The sequence below is a fragment of the Rattus norvegicus genome, chromosome 6, assembly GCF_021556685.1.
Source record: "Rattus norvegicus strain SHRSP/BbbUtx chromosome 6, alternate assembly SHRSP_T2T, whole genome shotgun sequence".
Taxonomy (NCBI): Eukaryota; Metazoa; Chordata; class Mammalia; order Rodentia; family Muridae; genus Rattus; species Rattus norvegicus.
Window position 1 is genome coordinate 59385970 of NC_141539.1, and position 25172 is coordinate 59411141.

Here is a 25172-nt window from a genome sequence, read left to right on the forward strand (position 1 = left end):
AAAATGTTGCGGCTCCCTTATCTGGACTCCATAAAGAGATGGAAACCTAGCCCTGGAGTTGTAAAACCCAATTGATCTGTTATTTGACCACCACATATGTACGTTAAGGGACCAACAGGCAAAGAGGCTGACTTCATCAGGTGCTTTGGTTTGGCTTGGTCTCTGGTTTTGTTGTGGCCCCACTCAAATTGCTGTCTGCCTGTCTGTTTTTCACCTGTCTACATTTGCTGTCCATCTATCTGCTCAGTTTGTCTGCACCTAGTTCTCCCCCTTTGCTTCGGCTGCTAGACTCTGTAGCTGACCTGTGACCCCGCTGTCTGACTCTACTGAAGCAGTCCAAATGCCTTTCAGATCATCCTGCTCCCACACTCCCCCATCTGAGTATTGATTTCCTAGTATCTTTGAAATTGCTTGCTTTCTCAACTCCTTACAGTCATCTACATAAATAGCTACATATATGTATTTGCCATGTGAGGTGTAGTTTGTGATGACAGTATTAATTACTAACAAATATTAATTAAAATTGGATTAAAAGAACCCGAGTTTGCCTATCAAAAAAGCCGGTGCATCTTGCAAATTAGACATTGTGGGAAGGCACAGCGATGTCCATATATGTTTCTGACCTAGTGTTCTTACAACAGAAATGCTCTCCCAGGACTCTATCCTTCTTTCCTTCTATCATTATTGTTATGCATATGTCCACTTTATGTTACAAATTGAAATTCACTGTTAGAATTATTGGTCCACTAGCTCTATGGCTTCTTCTGGAAGCTGGAAGGAGAAAAGTAAACACACCTGTATAGTTTCTATTTTTTTGTTGGGGATTTTTGCATTATGAGTCATCATATTCAGGTTCCCATCCACTGTCATTTCCTTATTTCCATACACGCTTACCTCTGTTTATTTTTTGTTTTAATTGCATTTCTTTTTTTTCTGTTCATATAGATACCTTTTTTCTTTTTCTTTTTTTTAATTAGATATATTTCTTCATTTATATTTCAAATGTTTTTCCCTTTCCGTTTCCTGTCCATAAGCCCTCATCTCTCCCAACATTCTCCTGTACTGGGGATCCAACCTTGGCAGGACCAAGGGCTTCTCCTTCCACTGGTGCCCCAACAAGGCTATTCTCTGCTACATATGCAGTTGGAGCCCAGGGTCAGTCCATGTATAGTCTTTGGGTAGTGGTTTAGTCCCTGGAAGCTCTGGTTGGTTGGCATTGTTATTCCTTGCAAGCCCCTTCAGCTCTTTCAATCCTTCCTCTAATTCCCCCAAAGGGGGTCCTGTTCTCAGTTCAGTGGTTTGCTGCTAGCATTCACCTCTGTACTTGACATGTTCTGGATGTGTCTCTCAGGAAAGACCTATATCCGGTCCCTTTCAGCATGCAATTTTTAGTTTCATCAATCTTATCTAGTTTTTGTGGTTGTATATATATGGGCCACATGTGGGCCAGGCTCTGAATAGTCATTCCTTCAGTTTCTGCTCTAAACTTTGCCTCCAAATTCCCTTCCATGGATATTTTTATTTTATTTCCCCCTTTTAAGAAGGAGTGGGAGCATCCACATTTTGATCATCCTTCTTCTTGAGCTTCTTGTGGTTTGTGGATTGCACCTTCGGTAATTTGAGCTTTTGGGCTAATAGCCACTTATCAATGAGTGCTTACCATGTGTGTTTTTCTGTGATTGGGTTACCTCACTCAGGATGATATTTTCTAGTTCCAGCCATTTGCCTATGAATTTCGTGAAGTCATTGTTTTTGAAAGCTGAGTAGTACTCCATTGTGTAGATGTACCATGTTTTTTGAATCCATTCCTCTGTTGAAGGGCATCTGGGTTCTTTCTAGCTCTGGCTATTATAAATAAGGCTGCTATGAAACTAGTGGAGCATGTGTCTTTGATGTATGTTGGAGCATCTTTTGGGTATATCCCCAGGAGAGGTATAGCTGGGTGTTTAGGGAGTGCAATATCCAATTTTCTGAAGAACCTCCAGACTGATTTCCAGAGTGGTCATACCAGTTTACAGTCCCCACTAACAATAGAGGAGTGTTCGTTTTTCTCCACATCCTTGCCAGCATCTGCTGTCACCTGAGGTTTTTTATCTTAGCCAGTCTGACTGGTGTGAGGTGGAATCTCAGGGTTGTTTTGATTTGCATTTCTCCGATGACTAAGAATGTTGAACATTTCTTTAGGTGCTTTTTGGCCATTTGATATTCCTCAGCTGAGAATGCCTTGGTTAGCTCTTTACCCCATTTTTAAATAGGGTTATCTAACTCTTTGAAGTCTAACTTCTTGAGTTCTTTGTATATTTTGGATATAAGCGTTCTATCAGTTGTAGGATTGGTAAAGATCTTTTCCCAATCTGTTGGTTGCCGTTTTGTCCTAACCACAGTGTCCTTTGCCTTACAGAAGCTTTGCAGTTTTATGAGATCCCATTTGTCGATTTTTGATCTTAGAGCATAAGCCATTGGTGTTTTGTTCAGGAAATTTTCCCCAGTGCCCATGTGTTCCAGACTCTTCCCTACCTTTTCTTCTATTAGTTTGAGTGTATCTGGTTTGATGTGGAGGTCCTTGATCCACTTAGACTTAAGCTTTGTACAGGGTGATAAGCATGGATCGATCTGCATTCTTCTACATGTTGACCTCCAGTTGAACCAGCACCATTTGTTGATAAAACTATCTTTCTTCCATTGGTTGGTTTTACCTCCTTTGTCAAAAATCAAGTGATCATAGGTGTGTGGGTTCGTTTCTGGGTCTTCAATTCTGTTCCACTTATCTATCTGCCTGTCTCTCTAAAAATACCATGCAGTTTTTATCACTATTGCTCTGTAATACTGCTTGAGGTCTGGGATGGTGATTCCCCCAGTAGTTTATAGTTTTTGCTATCCTGGTTTTTTTGTTATTCCAAATGAATTTGCAAACTGTTCTGTCTAACTGTATGAAGAATTGGATTGGAATTTTGATGGGAATTGCATTGAGTCTGTAGATTGCTTTTGGCAAAATGGCCATTTTTTACTATATTAATCCTGCCAATCCATGAGCATGGGAGATCTTTCTATCTTCTGAGATCTTCAATTTCTTTCTTCAGAGACTTGAAGGTCTTGTCATACAGATCTTTCACTTGCTTGGTTAAAGTCACACCAAAATATTTTATATTATTTCTGACTATTGTGAAGGGTGTCATTTCCCTAATTTCTTTCTCAGCCTGTTTATCCCTGGAGTAGAGGAAGGCCACTGATTTCCTTGAGTTAATTTTATACCCTGACACTTTGCTGAAGTTGTTTATCAGGTTAAGTAGTTCTCCAGTGGAACTTTTGGGGTCACTTAAGTATACTATCATATCATCTGCAAATAGTGATATTTTGACTTCTTCCCTTCCAATTTGTAGCCCTTTGACCTCCTTTCATTGGCTTATTGCTCTGGCTAGGACTTTGAGTACTAGGGAGAGAGTGGGCAACCTTGCCTAGTCCCTCATTTTAGTGGGATTGCTTCAAGTTTCTCTCCATGTAGTTTGATGTTAGCTACTGGTTTGCTGTATATGGCTTTTACTATGTTTAGATATGGGCCTTGGATTTCTGATCTTTCCAGGACTTTTGTCATGAAGGGGTGTTGAATTTTGTCAAATGCTTTCTCAGCATCTAATGAAATGATCATGTGGTTTTTATCTTTGAGTTTGTTTGTTTAGTGGATCACGTTGATGGTTTTCCGTATATTAAACCATCCCTGCATGCCTGGGATGAAGCCTACTTGATCATGATGGATGATCATTTTGATGTATTCTTGGATTCTGTTTGCCAGAATTTTATTGAGTATTTTTACATCAATATTCATAAGGGAAATTGGTCTGAAGTTCTCTTTCTTTGTGTTTTTTTGGTGTGGTTTAGGTATAAGAGTAATTGTGGCTTCATAGAAGGAATTCGGTTGTGCTCCTTCTGTTTCAATTTTGTGGAATAGTTTAGACAGTATTTGTATGAGGTCTTTTATGAAGGTCTGATAGAATTCTGCCCTAAACCTGTCTGGTTCTGGGCTCTTTTTGTTTGGGAGATTTTTAATAAATGCTTCTATTTCTTTAGGGTTTATGAGGTAGTTTAGATGGTTTATTTGTTTCTGATTTAACTTTGGTACCTGGTATCTGTCTAGAAAATTGTCCGTTTCCTCCAGATTTTCCAGTTTTGCTGAATATAGGCTTTTGTAGTAGGATCTAATGATTTTTAAAATTTCCTCAGGTTCTGTTGTTATGGCTCCCTTTTCATTTGTGATTTTGTTAATTTGGATACACTTTCTGTGACCTCTGGTTAGTCTGGCTAAGGGTTTATCTATTTTGTTGATTTTCTCAAAGAACCAGCTCTTGCTTTTTTTTTTTTTGTATAGTCCTTTTCATTTCTACTTAGTTGATTTCAGCACTGAGTTTGATTATTTCTTGCCTTCTACTCCTCTTGGGTTTATTTTTTTTTCTTTTTGTACTAGAGCTTTTAGGTGTGCTGTCAAGCTGCTGACATATGCTCTCTCCTGTTTCTGCAGGCACTCAGAGCTATGAGTTTTCCTCTTAGCACAGCTTTCATTGTGTCCCATACATTTGGTAATGTTGTACCTTCATTTTCATTAAATTCTAAGAAGTCTTTAATTTCTTTCTTTATTTCTTCCTTGATCAAATTGTCATTCAGTAGAGTGTTGTTCAACTTCCATGTATATGTGTGCTTTCTGTCATTATTGTTGTTTTTGAAGTCCAGTCTTAGTCCGTGGTGGTCTGATAGGATGCATGGGGTTATTTTTATCTTCTTGTATATGCTGAGGTCTGTTTTGTGACCCATTATATGGTCAATTTTGGAGAAGGTAACATGAGGTGCTGAGAAGAAGAGATATCTTTTGTTTTGGCATGGAATGTTCTATAAAATACCTTTTAAATTCGTTTGGTTCATAACTTGTTAGTTTTTCTATGTCTCTGTTTAATACCTGTTTCTATGATCTTTCCATTGATGAGAGTGGGGTGTTGAAATCTCCTACTATTATTATGTGACGTGCAATGTGTTATTTGAGCCTTAGTAAGGTTTCTTTTATGAATGTAGGTGCCCTTGTATTTGGAGCACAGATATTTAGGATTGAGAATTCATCTTGGTGGATTTTTCCTTTGATGAATATGAAGTGTCCTTCCTTATCTTTTTTGATGACTTTTGGTTGAAAGTCAATTTTATTTGATATTGTAATAGCAACTCCAGCTTATTTCTTCGGGCCATTTGCTTGGAAAGTTGTTTTCCAGCCTTTTACTCTGAGGTACTATCTGTTTTTGTCTCTGAGGTATGTGTTTCCCTATGCAGCAAAAAGCTGCGTCCTCTTTATATACCCAGCCTGTTAGTCCATGTCTTTTTATTGGGGAATGGAGTCCATTGATATTGAGAGTTATTAAGGAATAGTGATTGTCACTTCCTGTTATTTTCCTTGTTAGAGGTAGAATTATGTTTGTGTGTCTCTCTTTTGGTTTCACTGCAAGGAGATTACATTGTTACTTTTTGTATGTAGTTTCTCTCCTTGTCCTGGAGTTTTCCATCTATTTTCCTTTATAGGGCTGGATTTGTAGAAAGTTGTTGTGTAAATTTGTTTTTTTCATGGAATATCTTGGTTTTTCCATCTACATTATTTGAGAGTTTTGCTGAATATAGTAGCCTGGGCTGGCATTTGTGTTCTCTTAGGGTTTGTGTGACATCTGTCTAAGATCTTCTGGCTTTCATAGTCTGTGGTGAGAAGTCTGGTGTAATTCTTATAGGTCTGCCTTTATATGTCACTTGACCTTTTTTCTTTACTGCTCTTAATATTCTTTCTTTGTTTTGTGCATTTCGTGCTTTGACTATTATGTGACAGGAGGAATTTCTCTTCTGGTCCAATCTATTTAGAGTTCTGTAGGCTTCCTATATGTTTATTAGCATCTCTTTCTTTAGGTTAGGGAAGTTTTTTTCTATAATTTTGTTGAATATATTCACTGGCCCTTTAAGTTGGGAGTCTTCACTCTCTTCTATACCTATTATCTTTAGGTTTGATCTCATTGTGTCCTAGATTTCCTGGATGTTTTGGGCTAGGAGCTTTTTCCATTTTACATCATTTTTGATTTTTTTTGATGTTTTCTATCATATCTTCTGCCCCTGAGATTCTCTCTTCTATCTCTTGTATTCTGTTCGTGATGCTTGTATCTATGACTCCTGGTCTCTTCCTTAGGTTTTCTATCTCCAGGGTTGTCTCCCTTTGTTCTTTCTTTATTGTTTCTATTTCCATTTTTAAATCCTGGATGGTTTTGTTCAATTCCTTCACCTGTTTGGTTGTGTTTTCCTGTAATTCTTTCACGGAGTTTTGTGTTTCCTCTTTTAGGGCTTCTACTTGTTTATTTGTGTTGTCCTGCATTCCTTTAAGTGAGTCATTTATGTCCTTCTTAAAGTCTTCCATCATTATCATAAAATGTGATTTTAAAATCTAAATCTGGTGTGTTTGGATATTCAGTATTTTCTTTGGTGGAGAACTGGGCTCTGATGATGCCAAGTATTCTTGATTTCTGTTGCTTAGGTTCCTGTGCTTGCCTCTAGCCATTGGGTTGTCTCTGGTGTTTGCTTGTCTTGCTGTTTCTGAGAGTGACTTGACCCTGCTGTAGGCCTCTGTGTCAGCACTCCTGTAGAACTGTTTTCCTGTTTTCTTTCAGCCTAATCTGAGAACAGGTGCTCTGATCTCAGGGTGTGTATTTGCTCCTGGTGACTGTCTTTCAACTCTAGGCATGGGCAGGAATCAGAAAGGTCCTGCCCCTGATTGCTCCTAGGTCCTTGCACCCAGGGGGCTCAGTTGGTACTAGGCGATTCCCTCTTGGGTCAGGAAAGTAGGCAGAGGGTAGTCTCCTCTGACTTCTCAGGAGTGTCCACACTTCTGAGAGTCCAGCTCTCTCCCCCCTTTAATTGCATTTCAATGGGTGGATTATGTATTTGCTATTTAATTCAGTTGGTTTTTCAACCAGTTAATAAATTAAGAAGGGAGGAAATTTCCATTTTCCCTGGTGTTTTAAATTTGCTGGTACCCGAATGATGAGCTCTTTCCTGCATAAGAATCGCTGTTGGAGTTCATTTTGTTTAAACTGAAGAATATTGTATATAGTCTGTAAAGTGAGCTGGCTAGCTAAGCAGTTCTTGCTTTTTTGTTTCTTAATTTCTCCTTTTGAGATGTTGATTCTGTGGTTGTAGATTAGATTATTACTTTTCTTTGAGTGTGAATGCTGCCCCACTGTCTTCTGGCTCTCTTCCTTTCTCTGGGGGAATGATTGTTGAGCTCCTATAGTTATGGTAATTCCTGCAACTCTCAATTTCTATTGCGAAAGAAAAGTATCTAAAACCTTGCTTCACTTCACACATGATCCCCTTAGTTTTCTGAACACAGTATCAAGAGGTGCTTTGAAATCTACATGTCTACCTGGGGGCAGGTTTTGTGGCTTTCCTAGTCCCTTTCTGTACCAGTTAAACTGTTATCTTTGGATACAATGCTTTATTAAAAATGGAATGTTTTTACAATCATGTGTTTCTAATTCCAGACACTGACTGGTTCCTACCTTCTACCTTTCCAAGAAATGTTGTTTGCTTGTTTTATGCCTTGGCACATTACCTGAGTCTTTTGCACAGAAAGCTTCGAGTGTCACTTTCTCAGAGGCCAGAAAGTTGGGCGTGTGGACTCATGTTGAGATAACAGGGGTTTGGCCTGGTTGGTTCTGACTGCTTTGGTTTCTCCTCATGCTGCCGACTGGTATCACTCCTGGCTGCTCAACACCATCCTTTGGGAGCTGTTCAGCTCTATTTTTAATAATGCCCGTGGCATACTTACTCTGCAATCTGACCCAGTTAAACACTGGCCTTTCTGCAGGGGTAGGTTTAAGACCAATGTTTGAAGTTTGTTTTGATCCTAGTGGGTGGGAGTTTTGCTGCTGTGCTTCTTGTGTCTTCTGGTAAATAGCCTTAAACTTAGCTTTCTAAATTTTTTTTTTGGTAGCTCCAGTATCCTCTTAATTGTTCATTCTTATAATCTCCCTTTTCTAAAAATGTACTTATTCTGAATCTCTCTCTCTCTCTCCCTCTCCTTCCCTTTCCCTTTCCCTCTGTCTCTCCCTCTCTCTTTCTCTGAAGGGGAGTTTAATAGAACTTTAATCTTAGACCCCTTCTCTCCCTCTATAAAATTTTTGTGCTACTCTGGAGCTGTGGGTGAGCATAGCTTTCAGTCCTTTTTGGAGTGACACCTACTTCATTACCCTGGTACTTAAAGAGAGCCTTGAAGAATTGAGCTGCCTTCCTGTCATTTCCTAGCTTAGAAACTTTGCTCTGCCTGTGAGCAGAACATCTGGGCCACATTTGCATGGTTTCAGTGTCTATAAAAGGTGCTGAGGGGACCATTGCCTCCCTGCTTTTCCCACTATGACCTGGAACTAGGGCCCTGCACTTTTGTTTGTATTGTTTTTTGTCATCTGCACCCCTACCCCCCTTTAAGCTCTGCCTGTCTTGGAGCTGCTGTTACACTGAGTTAAGGATGGAGGAGAAACAGGCCACTGCTGAAGTGCCACATACTCTTTTTATTCCCAACCATGATTCAGATTTTCTCAAATAAGATTTTAGTCTCCTGAAGGCCCCTTGGGCAGTTCTCAGAGGCTTTTTCAGTGGTTGCATTAGAAATTTTTTTTATACCTTTTACTGCCTGCTTCACCGGGGAAAGTCTGTGACACTCCTTGTGTGGCATGAATTCTAGTAATGCCTTTTGGTAGCTGTATGGAAATTTAATATCTTAAAAATTAGAATGTACATATCTTTTTCCCATTTTACCCATTGTAGGTCATAGGTGTGAGTCCCTTCACCTCTGGCTGTATTGCTTTTGCATTTGTGTCTAGGCTCCATGTTGGACTTGATGGGCTGGAAACGGTGAAGCAGTTATAAACTGTCTCCTTGGCTCATGCATTCACACTGTTTTTAATCAACTCCCTGGTTTCGGTAAACTCTCCTGTGGGTCGTCTGGATCAGCTGATGGCCTCTTCAGAGCACACTTGCGCTCTTGGCTTATGGCTCATGAGCCAAGATACTCACGTAACATTCTGAGAAAGAAATGTCATGTTGGAGTAAAGATACAGAGGTTTAGTTGACTGCCCGTTTTGGATACTTCCTTTGCGGCTGCGTCATTGAGGTAGCTCTCTGGTAAGGGCAGTCATGTATGATGCCAGGGAAATCCTGATGAAAGTAAATGGCAGACGGTCAGTCCTGAAGGAGTCATCCTTAACATGCAGTTTAGCTGCAGCTGTTCATAAGACAGGGCTTCCATTGTAGAAATGGAAACAAGTGGACGCCTGGCCTGAGGAAGTGCTGCGCGGACTTTATATCTGAAAAGAAGTGTTTGTAAAATGAATTAGAGCAAGACATAAATTCGTTGTCATTCAGGTTGTTTAGTCTCATAGTGGGGATCCTAGGGAGTTTGTCTCTTTAATGATCCAATGTGTAAATTAAATTTTCTGAAAGCACACTCATTTCTGAGCATTAATTTGAAACTCATTTCAATGGTTTCACAATAGTCTCTTTCTTTCCCTCCCATCTTCAGGGAAAACCCGATTGTCCCGTAGCATTCCTTTACAGAGTTTGACCTCAGTGACTTAGGATGGAAAGGATTTTTATTTCATTTATTTATGTGTGTGTGATGTGTGAGGGTGCATATGTCACAGTGTGCAAGTAAAGGTCAGAGGACCACCTGTGGGGGTTTGCTTCCTCCTTCTACCATGCAGGTCCTGGGGATCAAACTCAGGTCATCTGGCTTGATAGTCAGCACACTGGTTACTCGCTGAGGCAATTTAGCCTGCCCGATAGAAAGACAGTTGAATATATAATAAACAGTATTTCCATCTTGAAGGGCATGGGATTGCTACTCTATGAAATTGATTTTTAAAATTTTCGATGTGAATTGTGGATTGAGCAAACACTTTTGTTTACCTGCTTTCTTGGGTGAGATTGTTCAAAGTCTGAAGTCTTTTTTTTTTTTTGGAAGTGAGATGTTGAATTTAGAGTTTAACCTTCAAATGCTCTATAGGTAAAGTATGCATTTCCCCCTTGTCTTATAGGCAGCAGGAGCAATTCGACCTCTGGTGTCCACTGTCGTCAGTCCGTCTGCTGATGGTCACTTAGACCACTCACTGGACCGTGCCAAGCACAGGGCAAGCGAAATGCCCCAGGCTTTTCACTTTGATGTGATCTATGAAGCGTATCAGAAGGTAAGGATCTGGGCTTTCAAAAAGCTGCTGGTTCTGTCATGGTGTTTAAAACTCTCCACATTTGAATTTCTAGAAAAATCCATGAGACTCAGCAGGTAGTCGTACTCTAGGTTAGTCTGAATTACATCTGAGTAATAGGAGTATTCTATTGGTTCAGTACAAACTCTCGGGCAGGGCTTCTGCAGAATTCTTTCTGAAGCTGCTTGAGCTCTGCCCTTCCTTCATGGGTCACAGAAAACACTTCCTGGAGCAATGAAAGCATAGGAATGCGGGTATAAGGCTTGGAAGTCCATTAGAGACTCAGAGCCCAGGGGCTTTGTTGGGATTGGTCACATACATGTCCTCTGGCTAGCACTTACGGAAATTCCAGTCTCCAGAGGAATGCGGACACTCAGGGTAAACAGTGCCATACATTCAGACAGTCCAAGCACAGTGAACCGGCCATAGCAGTGCCTTCTGAAACACTGGCCCACATCTACCTTAAAAACTTGTCTTCTTGACAATTTACCCAGTATGGTAAATGTTCTGGCACAAATACCTGGACTGTTTAATTACATATTTAACTTAAACTCCATATTTAACTGTAAAAATCCCCTCCCACAAATTGATACTATAATATGCATGTTTTTCTTTCATTTGGATGCTTTATGAACTTATAAACATTTATAGCCATTTGTTTACAGATTAAGTCATTGTTGAGTGTCATAAATTGATCTATCAGAAACTTCTCCATGAAACACAGTTGATTGGTGTTGAGTAATCAGTAAGTGTGCTGAAAAAGATGAGCAGTTAGGGTTATAGGATAATGTAACAAATACATTTATACTAAAAATGCCAGCTATAGTTAGGTTAGTGGTAATGGTTATTCACATTCATACATTCAGTTATCAATACTTGACTCCAGTTAGTTTTGGAAAAGATTATATAGGATTTTCTTTTAATGAGATATTCAGTCAGTTTTCTTTTCCTTAAAATAGTTTGGAACATGGGACATTACTTTGAGAATTATATTTTAATTATTCTCATTCTGCTATTATCATTTTTCCAAGTTGAGTTCACATATCCCATTTTATAGACTGGATATGCTGAGCTACCTTCTGCCATTGGCATGTTCCTGAGGTTTGTGAAAGTGTTTATTAACTTTAATATCTACCTTTCTCTGATGTTGTAGTGAATATGAACTGTCTAGCACAGGTTCATAAAGGATTACTTGGTCCCAGTCTGGTGGTGCTATGGTAGGACCTTTATAATGGAGACTGGACGAAGTGGGCTACTGGTGGCATACCTTTGGCAGATAAATCTGGTCCTGTTCTTTTTTATTTTACTTCTGGTTTTTGAGACAAGCTCACATAGCCCAGTCTGACCTCAAACTATCTATGTAGACCAAGCTGGCCTTGGATTTCTGTGCAGGGGATATTAACATGAGTCACCATGAATCTCTTTCTCTGCTTTCTGACCATTATGCTACAAGTGGCTCTTTCTTTGATGTTAGGTTGCAACCTCTGAAATCATAGACAACATTTGTGCTTCGTCCCTTAAGTCATTTCTCTGAGGTATTTTTATCATTATAGCATTGAAAAGCTCAAGACATGCAACACATTTTTGGCAACTGGAATAATTTAGATAGTGTAGTATGAAATGCTAATGTTTCAAATGCATTTGAAGGTAAAATTGGGACAATTCTCGCAGTATATTATAGCTTACATATCAAAGATGAGAGTCATTAGATCAAAGATTTGTTCTGAGAGATTAGGACGTAGGTATCTTTTTTTGAGGTAGAAGTTAAGGTTTTGGGAGATAAGAATTAGAATCTTGCAAGTATAAGATTACTTCTAGACTTATGTGCTAGCCTGGAGGATTCGGGAGAAAGGAAGATAGCCTGGACTAAAAGGTCTCCATCCTTCTCTTCTGACCAGGAGCTCATGTTTGCAAAAGCTCGCCAAATAATGGACACCACAAGCTCATAGTTCCTGGATTCCAATGTGACTACGGGACCTAAGACTCACATCCAGGTCTCTAAACTTACCAAATCAAGATATAACCCTAGTACCTCACCATCAAGTCACAACTCCCCATCCCCTCCTCCCCTTTAAGAAGCCTCTACCCTAGCCTAGCCTTGGGACTTCACTGAACCCACCCGAGAGCTGCCCCATTAAACCTGACTTTTTACTATAAATCCAACTCAATTTGACTTATGTCAATGGGGACGTCATTCAATATGATTGAGTGCTAAGAAAGTGAAATGAAGATGAAATTGCTTTTGCTAAAAAAGCAGAATCTTACTTCCTCATGGAATGCCTGATGGGTTAATTAATAATAGGATGAAATTGAAGCCTCTTTCTTCAACTTCTATCTCCCTCCTTTATTGCTTCAAAATATGGGATCAGATCCTGACCCAACTGTGCATGTAAATGTTAGTCATTTAAGATCATGCATAGAAATGCATCTTGTCATTCATGGCTAGAGACTCCAAAATAGAAGAACTAAGGTATTTCCAATGGATTCTCAGCTTCCAGCTTTTACAATCTTCTCCTCCAGCATCCTGGAGTTAAGTCTACAAGTCTTCAGTCATCTCCCCAAGCTTTTCAAGGACAGAAGAGTCTCTCAGGCAGATTATCTTATGTTGAGGAACAATGAAGGCATCAAATGAGCTCCTTAACTTTAAGCAGAAGCAGTACCACTTGTTTTAGAACCACAGCTTTGTTAGACAAGCATCCTGCAAACAGAAGCAGATTGGCTTCCTAAACACTGACAGCTCTTTAAGCACCAGAGGAAAGATGGTATTGTCTAGAACTGGGATAATGGCCAACTAGACTACAGTTTGATAGAGACTACTCAAAGCCTATACAGTATAGAACTTACATTAACATCTGTAAGTGCCAGCACTTACTTATCAAGCCAGGGTAGGAATGTCATCTATCAGGCATGTAGTCAAGAGGTTACATCCCAGAATCCCAGAGAAGGAAATTCTCAGAGTGATGGATGGATGGATTTATAGAAAATCGTGACCATGGAACTTAGCAGATTGCTGAGATCACAATCACTAGATTGAGGGTAGTGCTGTATGTGAAAACCTGAACTGAGCTAATTTCAGGGAGAATAGAGGACCAATTTGGGGAGGAACGTTGGCATATTTAAGCAGGAGAAAAAGTGGGTAGGTATAAGCAGTTTTAGATCAAGAGAGATGACCTAATAGCTCACTGACAGAAATGATTCACTAGCAAACAATGTTGCAATGATGGATGGACCCCTGTAGTAAGGGTATTAACTCTAGGGAGTAGGTCTTTATACAGGGAGGGGTTGTGAGCACCATATTTAGGCTTTTGTTTCATTCTTTTCTTCTCTCTCTCTCTCTCTTTCTCTCTCTCTCTCTTTCTCTTCCTTCCTCCCTTCCCCTTCCTTCCTTCCTTCCTTCCTTTCTTTCTTCCTTCCTTCCTTTCTTTCTTCCTTCCTTCCTTTCTTTCTTTCTTTCTTTCTTTCTTTCTTTCTTTCTTTCTCTTCCTTCCTCCCTTCCCTTCCCTCCCCTCCCCTCCCTTCCCTTCCCTTTCCCTTCCCTTCCCTCCCTCCCTCCCTCCCTCCCTCCCTTCCTTCCTTCCTTCCTTCCTTCCTTCCTTCCTTCCTTCCTTCCTTCCTTCTTTCCTTTCTCTTTAGTTTTGTGCTAGAGAGTGAACCAAGGAATTATCCTACCTTTTCTGATTATAAAAGTAACAGATATGTTTTGGGAGTATTTATAGCAAGCCAAGGGAAAAATTGAGAAATCTGCAAAGCTATGAAAGGTTAGTCATTTATGTGGCCTTGAGATATAGACTTATATCGACGTTTTCTTCTTCAGGCTAGAACTTCTCTTTGTGCAACTCATGTGAAACATGCACACTGGAACTCACCATTTTCCAATAGCTGAGTAGAGATGTGCTCCTTGTTGTCAAGGCTGTGGGAGGCTGAGGAATGAGGCATATGCACTTGGTGTTATTGGTGACTTTGTTGGATATTGAGAGTGACTCTGGAGGGCCCAGTGGCCACACTTCTGCTCTGCCTAGTCTGCTGTTCTTAGTTCCCTTGCTGCTTCCTGCCTATCTCCTCTGTGCTCTGACCATTTTTAGCTCCTTTTACTTCCTTCACATATGCTTCCTTCTCCTGGGATTTGAGTTCCAATTTTATGTTGCTTTTCAGATACGAAAAATCTTCTTCCAGTTCCAGGTGGACAAGTTAGGCCAAGCCATTCTGTGCTTTTAATTCCTTCCCTCAGTGCCTTAGGAATTCAGCTGTGACCGTCTGATTGCAGACAGACGGTGAGCCCCATGAAGGTAGATGTCTTAGCTAGGGGTTCAACTGCTGTAATAAAACACCATGACAAAAGAAAACAAAAGAAAAACAAAACAAACAAACCAGACCAAAACAAACCAAAAACACTGGAGCAGACAAAGTTTATTTCATTTTACTGGCTGTAGTGCATCACCCGGGGAAGTCAGGACAGGAATTCAGGTCAGGTACCTGGAGGCAGGAATAGATGTAGAGGCCACGGAGGAGTGCTAATTACTAGCTGGTTCAGCTTGCTTTCTTATACCATCCAGGACCATCCACCCAGGAGTAGTACCACCTCCTGTGGGATGGGCTCACCTACATTGATCATCAACCAAGAAAATGTACCACAGGTTTGCCCACAGGCCAGTCTGGTGAGGCCTTTTCTCAACTGCGGTTTTCTCTGCCAAAATGACTATAGCCTGTGTCAGATTGATATAAAAGTAGTCATCACGGCACATTATCATACCTGTCTTACTCTTAGTGGCCTTCTAATATTTTATTAATATCACATTCATATCTGTTCAAAGAATAGCTGTGAAAGGGTGTGTGAGCTTGAGAATACAGGGTGTGTGTGTGTGTGTGTGTGTGTGTGTGTGTGTGCGTGAGAATGCAAGGTGTGTGTTTGTATGATAGAGAGAGAGAGAGAGAGAAACCATGAAAATACAAGGTGTGTGTGTGTGTGTGTGTGTGTGTGTGTGTGTGTGTGTTTCTATACATGATCCTCAGATACTTCTCTCTGTGGGGTTTAGGTCTTTATGCAAATGTCATCCCCTCTGAAGTCCATATGGGGCAATCCTTGTCATGCACCTCTTTGTTTTCTTTATTAGATGTCACCTTCTCCTAACGTCTGCTCGTCTAATTCTTCTATTATGATAGAATTTCAGTTCCACGAGTGCAAGAACTTTGTCTTATCTGCTTTACCTCTAGTAGCTGGAAGATGTTAAGGTTCATATTTGGTTCTTAATACACATTGTTGAATTGAATTTTGTGTAGAGATACATGTGTATGCAGATATAGTGCTACCAATGGAATGAATTGTGTTATACGGGTAAGCTCTGTCTCTCTGTCTCTGTCTCTGTCTCTGTCTCTATCTCTGTTTCTGTTTCTGTCACTCAATCTCTCTGTGTCTCTGTCTATCTCTATATCTATCTATCTATCTATCTATCTATCTATCTATCTATCTATCATCATCTGTTTATTTCTGTGTTTGAATGCGTGTGTGTATATAAGCCCAGTGGTAGAACATATATCTGATGTGTGAGACTTTTACTTCAATTTGTCAAACACAGCAAAGAAAGCAAAAGAAAGCACAGAAACTAAACCAAACAACAACACCAAAATATCCTCAAGCCCTCATCTGTCCTTCATAAAACTTTCAATACATTTATCAGAAAATCATAAGAATTATAAGCAGACATTTGTTTTTGAGGTTGGTAATTTGTAGTATTTTATTAAAGTGAAAAATTATAATCAAGCTATCAATCTTGATATCAGTTAAATTGTATCATGTTCATTATCAGACATTTAAAATCATTAAAATTGTTTTGCATCATTGTTGCATAAATACTCATGAGAGCTGTTATAGTAACAGGCATATTTAGTTCTATACTAATGTATAAAATGAACTATCTGGTTTTCTAAAGTATACAGGAGTTGGACACACAAAGTAGGAAGATTGGTTGAATCCATGAATGCTGAAATGTTAATACCATGTCTGGATATTCTGATAATTTAAGAGTCAGTAAAATCCACAAGCTTGGTACTTGGGTTACTTAAGATTATAATATAAATATTTAATTATTTTGTTCTGGGATCTTCTATGAGATTAGATATTCATTGGTTTTCTCTTGTTTCTTTTTCTTAAGATCATCTGGAAAACAAGACTACCCTTTGGGAATTTTTAATGATATAGTAAGAAGTTGCCAAAGGAAAAGGTATCTAAAGAAAATAGCAAGAATCAACGAAAAGGAATAAATTTTGTAGTTAGTAGCATGAACTAAGACTCAGAGTGGACCCTGAAATTTCTACTAATTTTTCAAATATGTCATTGTATCCTTATAGTTTTAAAGCAAACAATAGCGTATTATACAGAAACGTTTTCCAATTGCACAAGACTGTCTTTTGAGAAAGCTGATGTGGTGGTCACAGATCACATCCCAGGCTTCACTGTGAGGAAACTCTACCTCACTTCTTGCACAACATTTCCAAGAATACCATGTTTAGAATGGTTGGTTTGTTAATTAAAATTTCAAGAATGCACAGGCATAAAAGATATAGCAAGATTTACCAATGTCAGAAGCATTCTATGGGATGAATTATTTGATTAAAATTTTGATGTGCTATCCTAGACTTTCATGTGGATCTATGTAGTATTTGCATGTTATTCTAAAGTAGAGGTTTAGAGGGAAATCTTTTTACAAGACTTCGCCTACTAAATTTTTAGTGCAATGTCCTCAGCTTGCACTGACTTTTGCTATGTCCCTGTGTCTGAAGGATGAGAAAATAAGGAATATAATAGGGATTTTATTCCTAACACATATCCTACCCATGACTCACATGGGCTAAAATGAATGACGTTTGGGTCTTAGCTAGTCAGTCTATCTGGATTCAGCCGCTGAGTTAATAGGAAACCTCTTGAAAAGATGGGATTATCTGAAAGATGTTTTGCTTTTTCTTCAGAGCATTGTGATTATTGGTTGTTTATCTCTTGTTTACAGTCTTACCTCTTTTACTGTTTTCTTTCATCTTGGATCATTCAGCTAGCATGAACAAGGCAGTACGGAGTGCGTATGGGCCTTGGAGTAGTGGCTGAGGGTTTTGATCTTTTCAATTAGAAAACGGAGACTAAGAATGAACCTAGTGAGGGACCTACAGAGTTATGGAGAAAGAGGACATGTTTCTTAGCGCATCTATATCTATATTTCTATCTATCTATCTATCTATCTATCTATCTATCTATCTATCTATCTGGAAAGGGATGAAAAGATGTGTGTGTGTGTGTGTGTTTGTGTGTGTGTGTGTTTACATGATGTGCAAATGAATGGCAGGAAATAAGGAGAAATGAAAGTGAAATGGATAGGGATTAAGAGGTGAAACACTGCATCAGAAAGAGGAGGCTTTCCATGTTCATGCTTCTACAAACCATTATTTCATTCTGCAGAAGCATCAGTTGCCAGCTGTGCACAGTAGCTCCTGGTGCACCTTGGCTGGGAAACAGTAGCTCTTGGTGCATCTTGGCTGGGAACGCAAACAGGACTTGCACCTGTGATGCTCCCTGGCGTGGCCCGCACTCAGTCTCTGCAGCGTGTTGGAAGGTGAACACTCTCCAAGCTATGGTGTCCTCTACTTTAAATACTCTGTCATTTTCTATTTCTATGTTGTTTTTCTCTAACAGTTATTGCAACAGGTATGCTAACTTATTGCTGTTATTTTTCTAACCCTCTTATGAGAAAATTCCAGAATGTAGATCAAGATTCTGTGGCCTTTGCTGGGGCTTTAAGCACAAAAGTCCTTATCTGAGAAATTCTTGGTCATTAGTCTAAAATCCATAAATTGTTTCTTCCTCTGGTTTAATTCTGTGTCATATGTGGTGGTATATTTTATTCTCATGGTCCTCTGATTTAGTTCTGTGTCATGTGTGCTGGTATATTTTATCCTCATGATTATTACTTTCTTACCTTTGCCTTCCATGCATTTGGAGATCATTTAAAATATTCTGTAATTCAGGGATTCTACTTTTTTTCTTCTCTTAACTTTTTGACATCATTCATTAATCATCCACTCAGTAATTTGTGTCTCCTTTGTGTGGTTTAATATCTGTTGTATACCTATACTGAGTACTTTGGGGTTCATCATTTGTTGATTTCAGTGAAGCCACTTCATTTTAATTTTCTTAATTACTTTCAAAAATGTCTTCTTGGCAGATGCTCCCCAGGAATGTAAGCCTTAGGCAAACGTTAAATGCTGATACAAGAAGATATATTACTAATCTGCCCAGTGCCTCAGGAGTACACAGAGCTTACCTTTTCATCTCCCAGATAGGCTGAGCAGAAGGCTTGCATGCCTCTTTGAGTCAACTGTCCAAAGTGACAGGACTCATCTGCCTCTGTCTTAGCTTCAGTCTCACAGAAGGTCAAACTCTGACCTATCAAACCTTTCTCCTGTCACTAAGCCACGTCGGAAATGAGGAAAGCCATAAACCTTGGCAGATGCCATGACACTTTGCCATAGTATCGACAGAGAGGAACATAGATAGTGCATCTGCAGATATAGGATCTGGAGCTCACATGCTATCCTGTTGGTGTACAGGGCTGGGAGGGACCTAGAGACTCCGAGGACAGGCATGCTGTGTTACTGGCATCCCATGCACCGGCTTTCATTATATTTCAACCAGTTATATATCGGATAAATTCCTAATGTTTGCATTTTTATTGGTATTCAGTGGAATTATAAAGAATTAAATTGCAGTTCTTACAGTTTAATTCTTAGTTTTGAACATCCAAGTCATTTACTCAGAACTTCTACTAAAAGGGGCGTTGCTTCCTATATTATATATTCCCTTAGGAATTTCTCATGTTACTATTTTCTGTTACACATCATGGACAATCTTTATTGCTACATGCTTGTTTGCCATTGGTGTATTGAACTCATACATGGCAAATATTGAATACTTAGTGTTAGCCTATGCTTGAGTTGACGTGCCATGTTTTCCTCTACTTTGGCTAGGACCTTAGTGTAATTGTGTTGAACATCGAGCCTAGTCATAGTTGAATGTATACCACTGTATGATTTAAAAAATTAAAAATTTGTCTTTTATCATAAAATATGACGTGACCCAAAGATGTGCTTTTCTCCTTTCGTACTGAGGAATAGAGAATAGTACTTACTGTAAAATGCTTAGAAAACACCACCACCAAACCTTTAGACTTTCGTCCTTGCTCACACTTCTTTAGAGACTTCAAGTTAACAAGACGTGAAAATATTTCTTGTGTTAGGTTAAACAGATTAAAGACTATGGCTTGGATGTGGTTGGATTTTGAATGTCTGTAAAAATAACAGAAGAAAATCAAAGGAGTGAACACACAGAGGCCATAGACTCAGAGCCTAGGGAGGGGCTAACAAAACATGCCTCTTTCTTCCCGTGGTTGGCTCTGAGTTTGTGCTATTGTACCAGAAAAAAAAAGAACCTCATGGAAGTTTTTGGTTTGGAAGACTATTTGAGATACCACCTTCTTCTCATGTGAGAAAGTTAAAGGCGGGTATGGCAGTGTGAGAGACGTAGAAACTATTGCTGTATGTTCTCCTGTAAGGAGGGGTGCTGGCCTCTTGGCATTTGCTTTTCTTTTCACAATCCTGATTTCTTTGTGTACGAATTTGGCAAGCAGTGCTGCCTTTTTTTAAATGATAAAAATGAACTTTAAGCCACAGTGTCACCTCTTCCCAATCTTTCACTGTGAGATTCTGCCCCTCGGAGTAGGGTGGACAGTCAGGAGGGGCCAGAAATGATAAGGAAAACTGACACTGGCGGACACTGGAGAACTAACTGTAACTGAGACTCATACTTTTGGTTTTGCATGGTGAGAAGTGACAGTTTCTAGTTTCCAGGCTATCATCTGACAGAGGGTGGCAGACTGATCAGGGGCAAAGCAGTCTAGGATCCACTGTTTAGTGGTCAGAAGGAAAACTCACTGACTGGTGTTAATAGCTGAAAGTCTAGTGGTATCCATGGTGAGGTCACTTAGGCTTGGCTCTCTTTGCTCCTGTGGCCCTCACTCAGTCCTTTTAAACCTCAGCTGTACAGTGTGTACGTCACTGTATTGGAGCTTCACGGCCTGTGTAAACCCTTTCTCATGCAGGCTGGCCTGACAACTTCCATTCTTTGAATTTTTGGCTTTTTTTGTTTTAGAAAGTTGTAGTATGATACAACAAGTAGGGCGACATGGACGGTCTATTTTATCAAAAGAATGTAGGTTTCAAAACCAAATCATGGGCTTTTCAAACCTTCCTCCCTGTCCTTAGGCTGATGAAGGAGCTCTTGTATGTGTCCCTGCATTGTCCGCTCTTCCTCTGTGGTAGATGGTTCTGCGTCAGTTTGACCATCTGGGGATTATGTTTGGTTTGGGTTGATCAGTAGTGCCATGGAACCATGCTAAGAAGGCAGACATGCGGCAGACACGGCTCTCTCCAAGGACTTCTCCTGTCAGCCAGGCTGAACAAGCGACTTTAAAGGCCCTTGGGCCTTTCAGGCTGTTCTTGCCATTGAGGTTCATGGAAGAGCATGTTTACTTCCTGCTCATTGAGTGTTAGTAGCAGTCATTGGGCTGGGGACCCACAGAAGCAGTGGGCAGATGCAGCCCTACTGTTTTTAGACTTTCCTGTGAATCCCCTTAGCTCCCCTTCAGTGACTGGTGAGCATGACCTGGCAGACTCAGGGTTTCCTCCTGCAATATTCCTACCAACCCTTTTGTTCTCTTCCTTCCCTAGCTTCCCAGCCTTTTAAGATCTAATCTTCCTGATTTAGCACATATGCTTATGGTGCTTCTCTTCCCCATGTGGCTTGCGATTCCACTTCAAGCACAGAGGGCAGACTGTTCTCTAAGCCACTAACATGCGCCCAAGCAACCCTTACTTTCCTATATTTCCAAGGCTAAATTATTTTCTTGCCATGTTTTAAAATGCATATACTTAAAAATACCCGTGTCTCATATAAGGTAGTCATTTTCTGAGATGTTTGATGCCAGTGTTGTTTGTGTTTGTAATACAAGCTTCTTGGGTGAATCACAAAGAACTAGCTGGTGCCAAAAGACCTAGAAGGAAAAGCTTTGCTTTTAAGTGGTTTTGGCAGGGGCTTGGTTTGTTGGTATGCATCCTCGTACACTGAAAAGTCTGTGTTATTTCTAATATAAGGTTCTCTACAGAAGTTAAAGCTAGCCCGTTTATGAATTCAGCCATGTTATAAAAATTACCCAGCTCTGAAGCACTTTGTGGGGCCCATACCCTGCAAAGTTACATTCTCCTGAGCTACATTAATATTTATCTCTTGGTCCTCGTGTTTACTCATCTTGTGTTTTATTTTTACACTGTTGGAGATTGAACATAGGCCTGTTGCCTGCTCTTCAAGTGTTCTGTCACTGAGCCATGACCTTAGCACCAGTGTCACAGACTTCTGCTAATACAATATTCATATTTTCCTTGTGCATGATTTTAAGTTTAATGTCATTGTTTCATGGACATCCGAACCTGTAGGCATTAGCATTTTTAGAAAGTCTTTGTCATTTTCATCTCTGAGCTAGTTCTGGGTTTTTGTCAGTATCTGGATAACTACTCATTTACACAAGACTTTGAGAAAACTCAATTTTAAAGATTTTTTTTTAGGTAGTAAAAGTAAGTAATTTTTGCATTTTGAATTATTTGGGTAAGATTTTGTTTGTTGAAATTCATGTGCATTGTTGAATTTCAAAATAGTTATATATTTCATAAGCCTTATTGTAATTATGATGAAACATAAGACTATGGACTATGTCCTATGGATTGGATCCAATCACCACTTAGGATTTGACTCTTGGTTATGACGTAATAGCCAATCCTCTGGAGGACAAAGCTGACAGTGTGCCTGAGGGTAGTGGTAATCAATGATGGGTCAGCTGGACAAACTTATATAGAGACAATGTGGTCAAAAGTATGCCAAAATGGGGACATATGGGACCTGTGAGAGGGATTCCAAATGATTGGAATTTATGAGATGCCACTAATACATTACCTCACAATGCTAAGTCTACCCTTCCCTGTCTTGGTGGCCTCCTTAAAGCTCCTTTGGTAGGACATTTTAAATTGGTAGACAGATAGCAGGTGGAAAGGCTTCTCTTTACAATTCTGGTATGTATACATTTTTTTCCCTGCTGCACAGCTCCCACTGGTGTGAGTGCAGAGCTCAGTGGGGTTAGTTATGCAGCAGGATTTCACACCTCTGCTGACGTCTTGTTGTATGTCTGCTGGTTTCTTCTGTCTACAGTTCTGTGCTGGCCATCTGCAGTTTCCCGGGGTTGCAACAGTAGACTTTGAGGTTGGCAGTATCCACAGGTTCCAGTCTTCTAACCCCTGGCTATCCAGAAGGATCCCCAGCTTGTTAGTTCCTTGTCTGTTGATTGTGACATGTTAGTCTTGGCTTGATGATGGTAAGCCAACTCTAGCCTCACCAAGCTGTTAAACTCTTCCAATTTCTGGTAGGCTATGGCTCTACTTTTCACTGGAACAGAGGTTGGCCTGGAGTTCAGCTCCTGCTGTGATAATAGGTATTTGATAAACACTGGTGGGGTTTATCACTTAGAATCCATATGTGCCATGCCTTGAACAACCTTCTGAGAACAATACAAACACCTATTGGGTTCAGGACAGAGTTAACATTTATTGTATATTAAATATAACTTGCACTACGGCAGTACTGGATTTTAAATGAGACTCCTGACAAAAAAGAAAGAAATTGCTGTAAAGTATAGGCTAAGAAATTTCAAGACAAACGCAGAAAGAAATAGTAAGAAAACAATAGGCCCCCAAGTTCTGTGAATATATTGTGTGTGAGTAACAGTGAATCGAAGGATGGGATTGTGAACTTGAAATCAGGCTTAGTTCCAGGAGACCACAGTAGAAACTGCTGGTTGCCATTCAACCTGGACCCAGGCCTGGAACAGCGGTGCTTCCCTTGTGGCCTCCCATTGGAGCAGACAGGGGCCAGCATGCATTTAGAGAGGAAAAATCCCCAGGAATTTGTGGTCATCTTTAATTCCAAATAGCCATTATGTTTTCAGAACAAGAAATATGTAGCATGGCTCCCAGAGTTTCAGTCGCTCATTTGCTGGAGTAATTCAGTACGCTTTCAGTCAGCCTACTTCTGTCCAGGAAAGAAGCTGTCTCATTTGCCAGAGCATTGAGAAGGAACCATGCAGTGCAGAAAGTATATATAAAAATAAAATCAAACTTTTCTTTTAGCTAATCCTTTCCTTTTTGGTTTAGGTTTTTTTCTGTCTCTAGAAAAGTGTTTGTTACGTTGGTATACCTACACCACTCTAAGAGCAAGCTTCCTCCCAGTTCACAGAACTCTAGTAGATTTATGAATGAATTAAGATGTTTATTTTCTGGTGAAACTTTGGTCTTTAGTGGTTTCAATTACACTTTGCTATTTAGCACAGCTAGGATACAAACGGTCAAACTACTAAGAAGGTATTGTTATACCTTTAAGTAGTCCAATCAGCTTTTCCTTTACAATTATGCATAAAGTGGTAAGGAGTTTAAAATAAAATCATCGTGATATAGAGAGACGATGGTTCAGCAGCTAACACCTCCTCCTCTTCCAGAAGACCCGGGTTTGTTTCCTAGCATTTACATGGCAGCTCACGTCTGTAACTCCAGTTCCAGGTGATTGATTTTCTTTTCGGGTCTCCACAGTCACCAGGAGCATGGCATGGTGCCTACATGCAAGCAAAATTCCCAAACCATAATAATACATTGTTACAGTGTAGAAAGTAAAGGTCTTCATGCTATAATGCTGGGTGAACTGGAGCCCCAATTATAACAATAAGCACTGTTCACCAGTGCTTCCTTTCTTGGGTCGTTCTGGCACTTTGATACCCTAATTCCTTTACCATCAGGGATGTTAGACACCTGAAGCAAGGAGGATGGTGGGTCCACCATGCCCACTTCTATTTCCAGCTCACTGACTCAAAAGAATTAAAGCCACAGACTTGTTTCCATAACTATAAAAGAATGGTTTGGATGAGTTGATTCCCAAAACTCTTTTGTGTTCCGACTTCATGATTCAGAAAAGATCAAGGCTGTGATTACTCAGACAGCGTGGATGGAGACTGTAAGGACATCCAGTTATCATTTTGCCAGTTTCCTGAGTATTATTGGTGTGAAGCATTAATCCAGTTGCTGACGACTGCACTGATGTAGTGATTCAGTTCAGGTGTGTGAGGTAGTGTGGTGGCAAAGATAATTACTGTATGAATCACTGTGAGGATGGTCTATGTTCTGGTGGGGAAGAAATGATTGCTTCCAAAGAGATTTCCTGTTTGGAGATTAAAACATAGCAGGAGGGCCATTTTGGTGGCACAATACCATTATTGTATGCAAAGCTCTCATACTAATTTACCTTTTAGCTTAAGAAACTAAAACATACTTAATAATTACTTCAGTTTACACAACGTAGCATATTGTTTCTTCTTTTTTTTTCTCGACAGCGATTATGAAGGAGGGAAATAAGGTGAAGATCTAGGATTTACACAAATGCTATGAATTAACCTGTGACAAAATCCCGTTGACAGAGAAAGAGGCACAAATCCTCTCCACTCCCTGACAAGGCTCATACATAACAGAATCTCACAGACTGCTGGCATTTGGTGCAGACTCAAAACTAAGATCTCAGAGTCCCGTGCCCTGTACAGTGCCTGACACTGAGTTTCTACCCTTTCTCTTAACTTTGACCCACTTCCTTTCTTGGAAACCTTCTGCTATACACTGTCCAATCTTTCGTTCTGAGACTCAAAAACTTGTGTATCTGCCCCACTCAAGTCCATGTCAAATGTATTTGTTATTGAATAAAAGGAAGAAGTCTGTGTCTGATGTTTA

The 25172-nt window shown here is 39.9% G+C and overlaps 1 protein-coding gene across 3 annotated transcripts in view; it reads left to right on the forward strand.

Annotated features, from left to right (window-relative positions):
- Crppa (CDP-L-ribitol pyrophosphorylase A) overlaps window positions 1-25172 on the forward strand; it is a 277017-nt gene that overhangs the window by 28108 nt on the left and 223737 nt on the right. For all 3 annotated transcript variants that reach the window (XM_087554170.1, XM_087554169.1, NM_001008386.1), the window contains 1 exon segment: window positions 10098-10247. In XM_087554170.1, coding sequence (XP_087410296.1) covers window positions 10098-10247 — 150 coding nt within the window.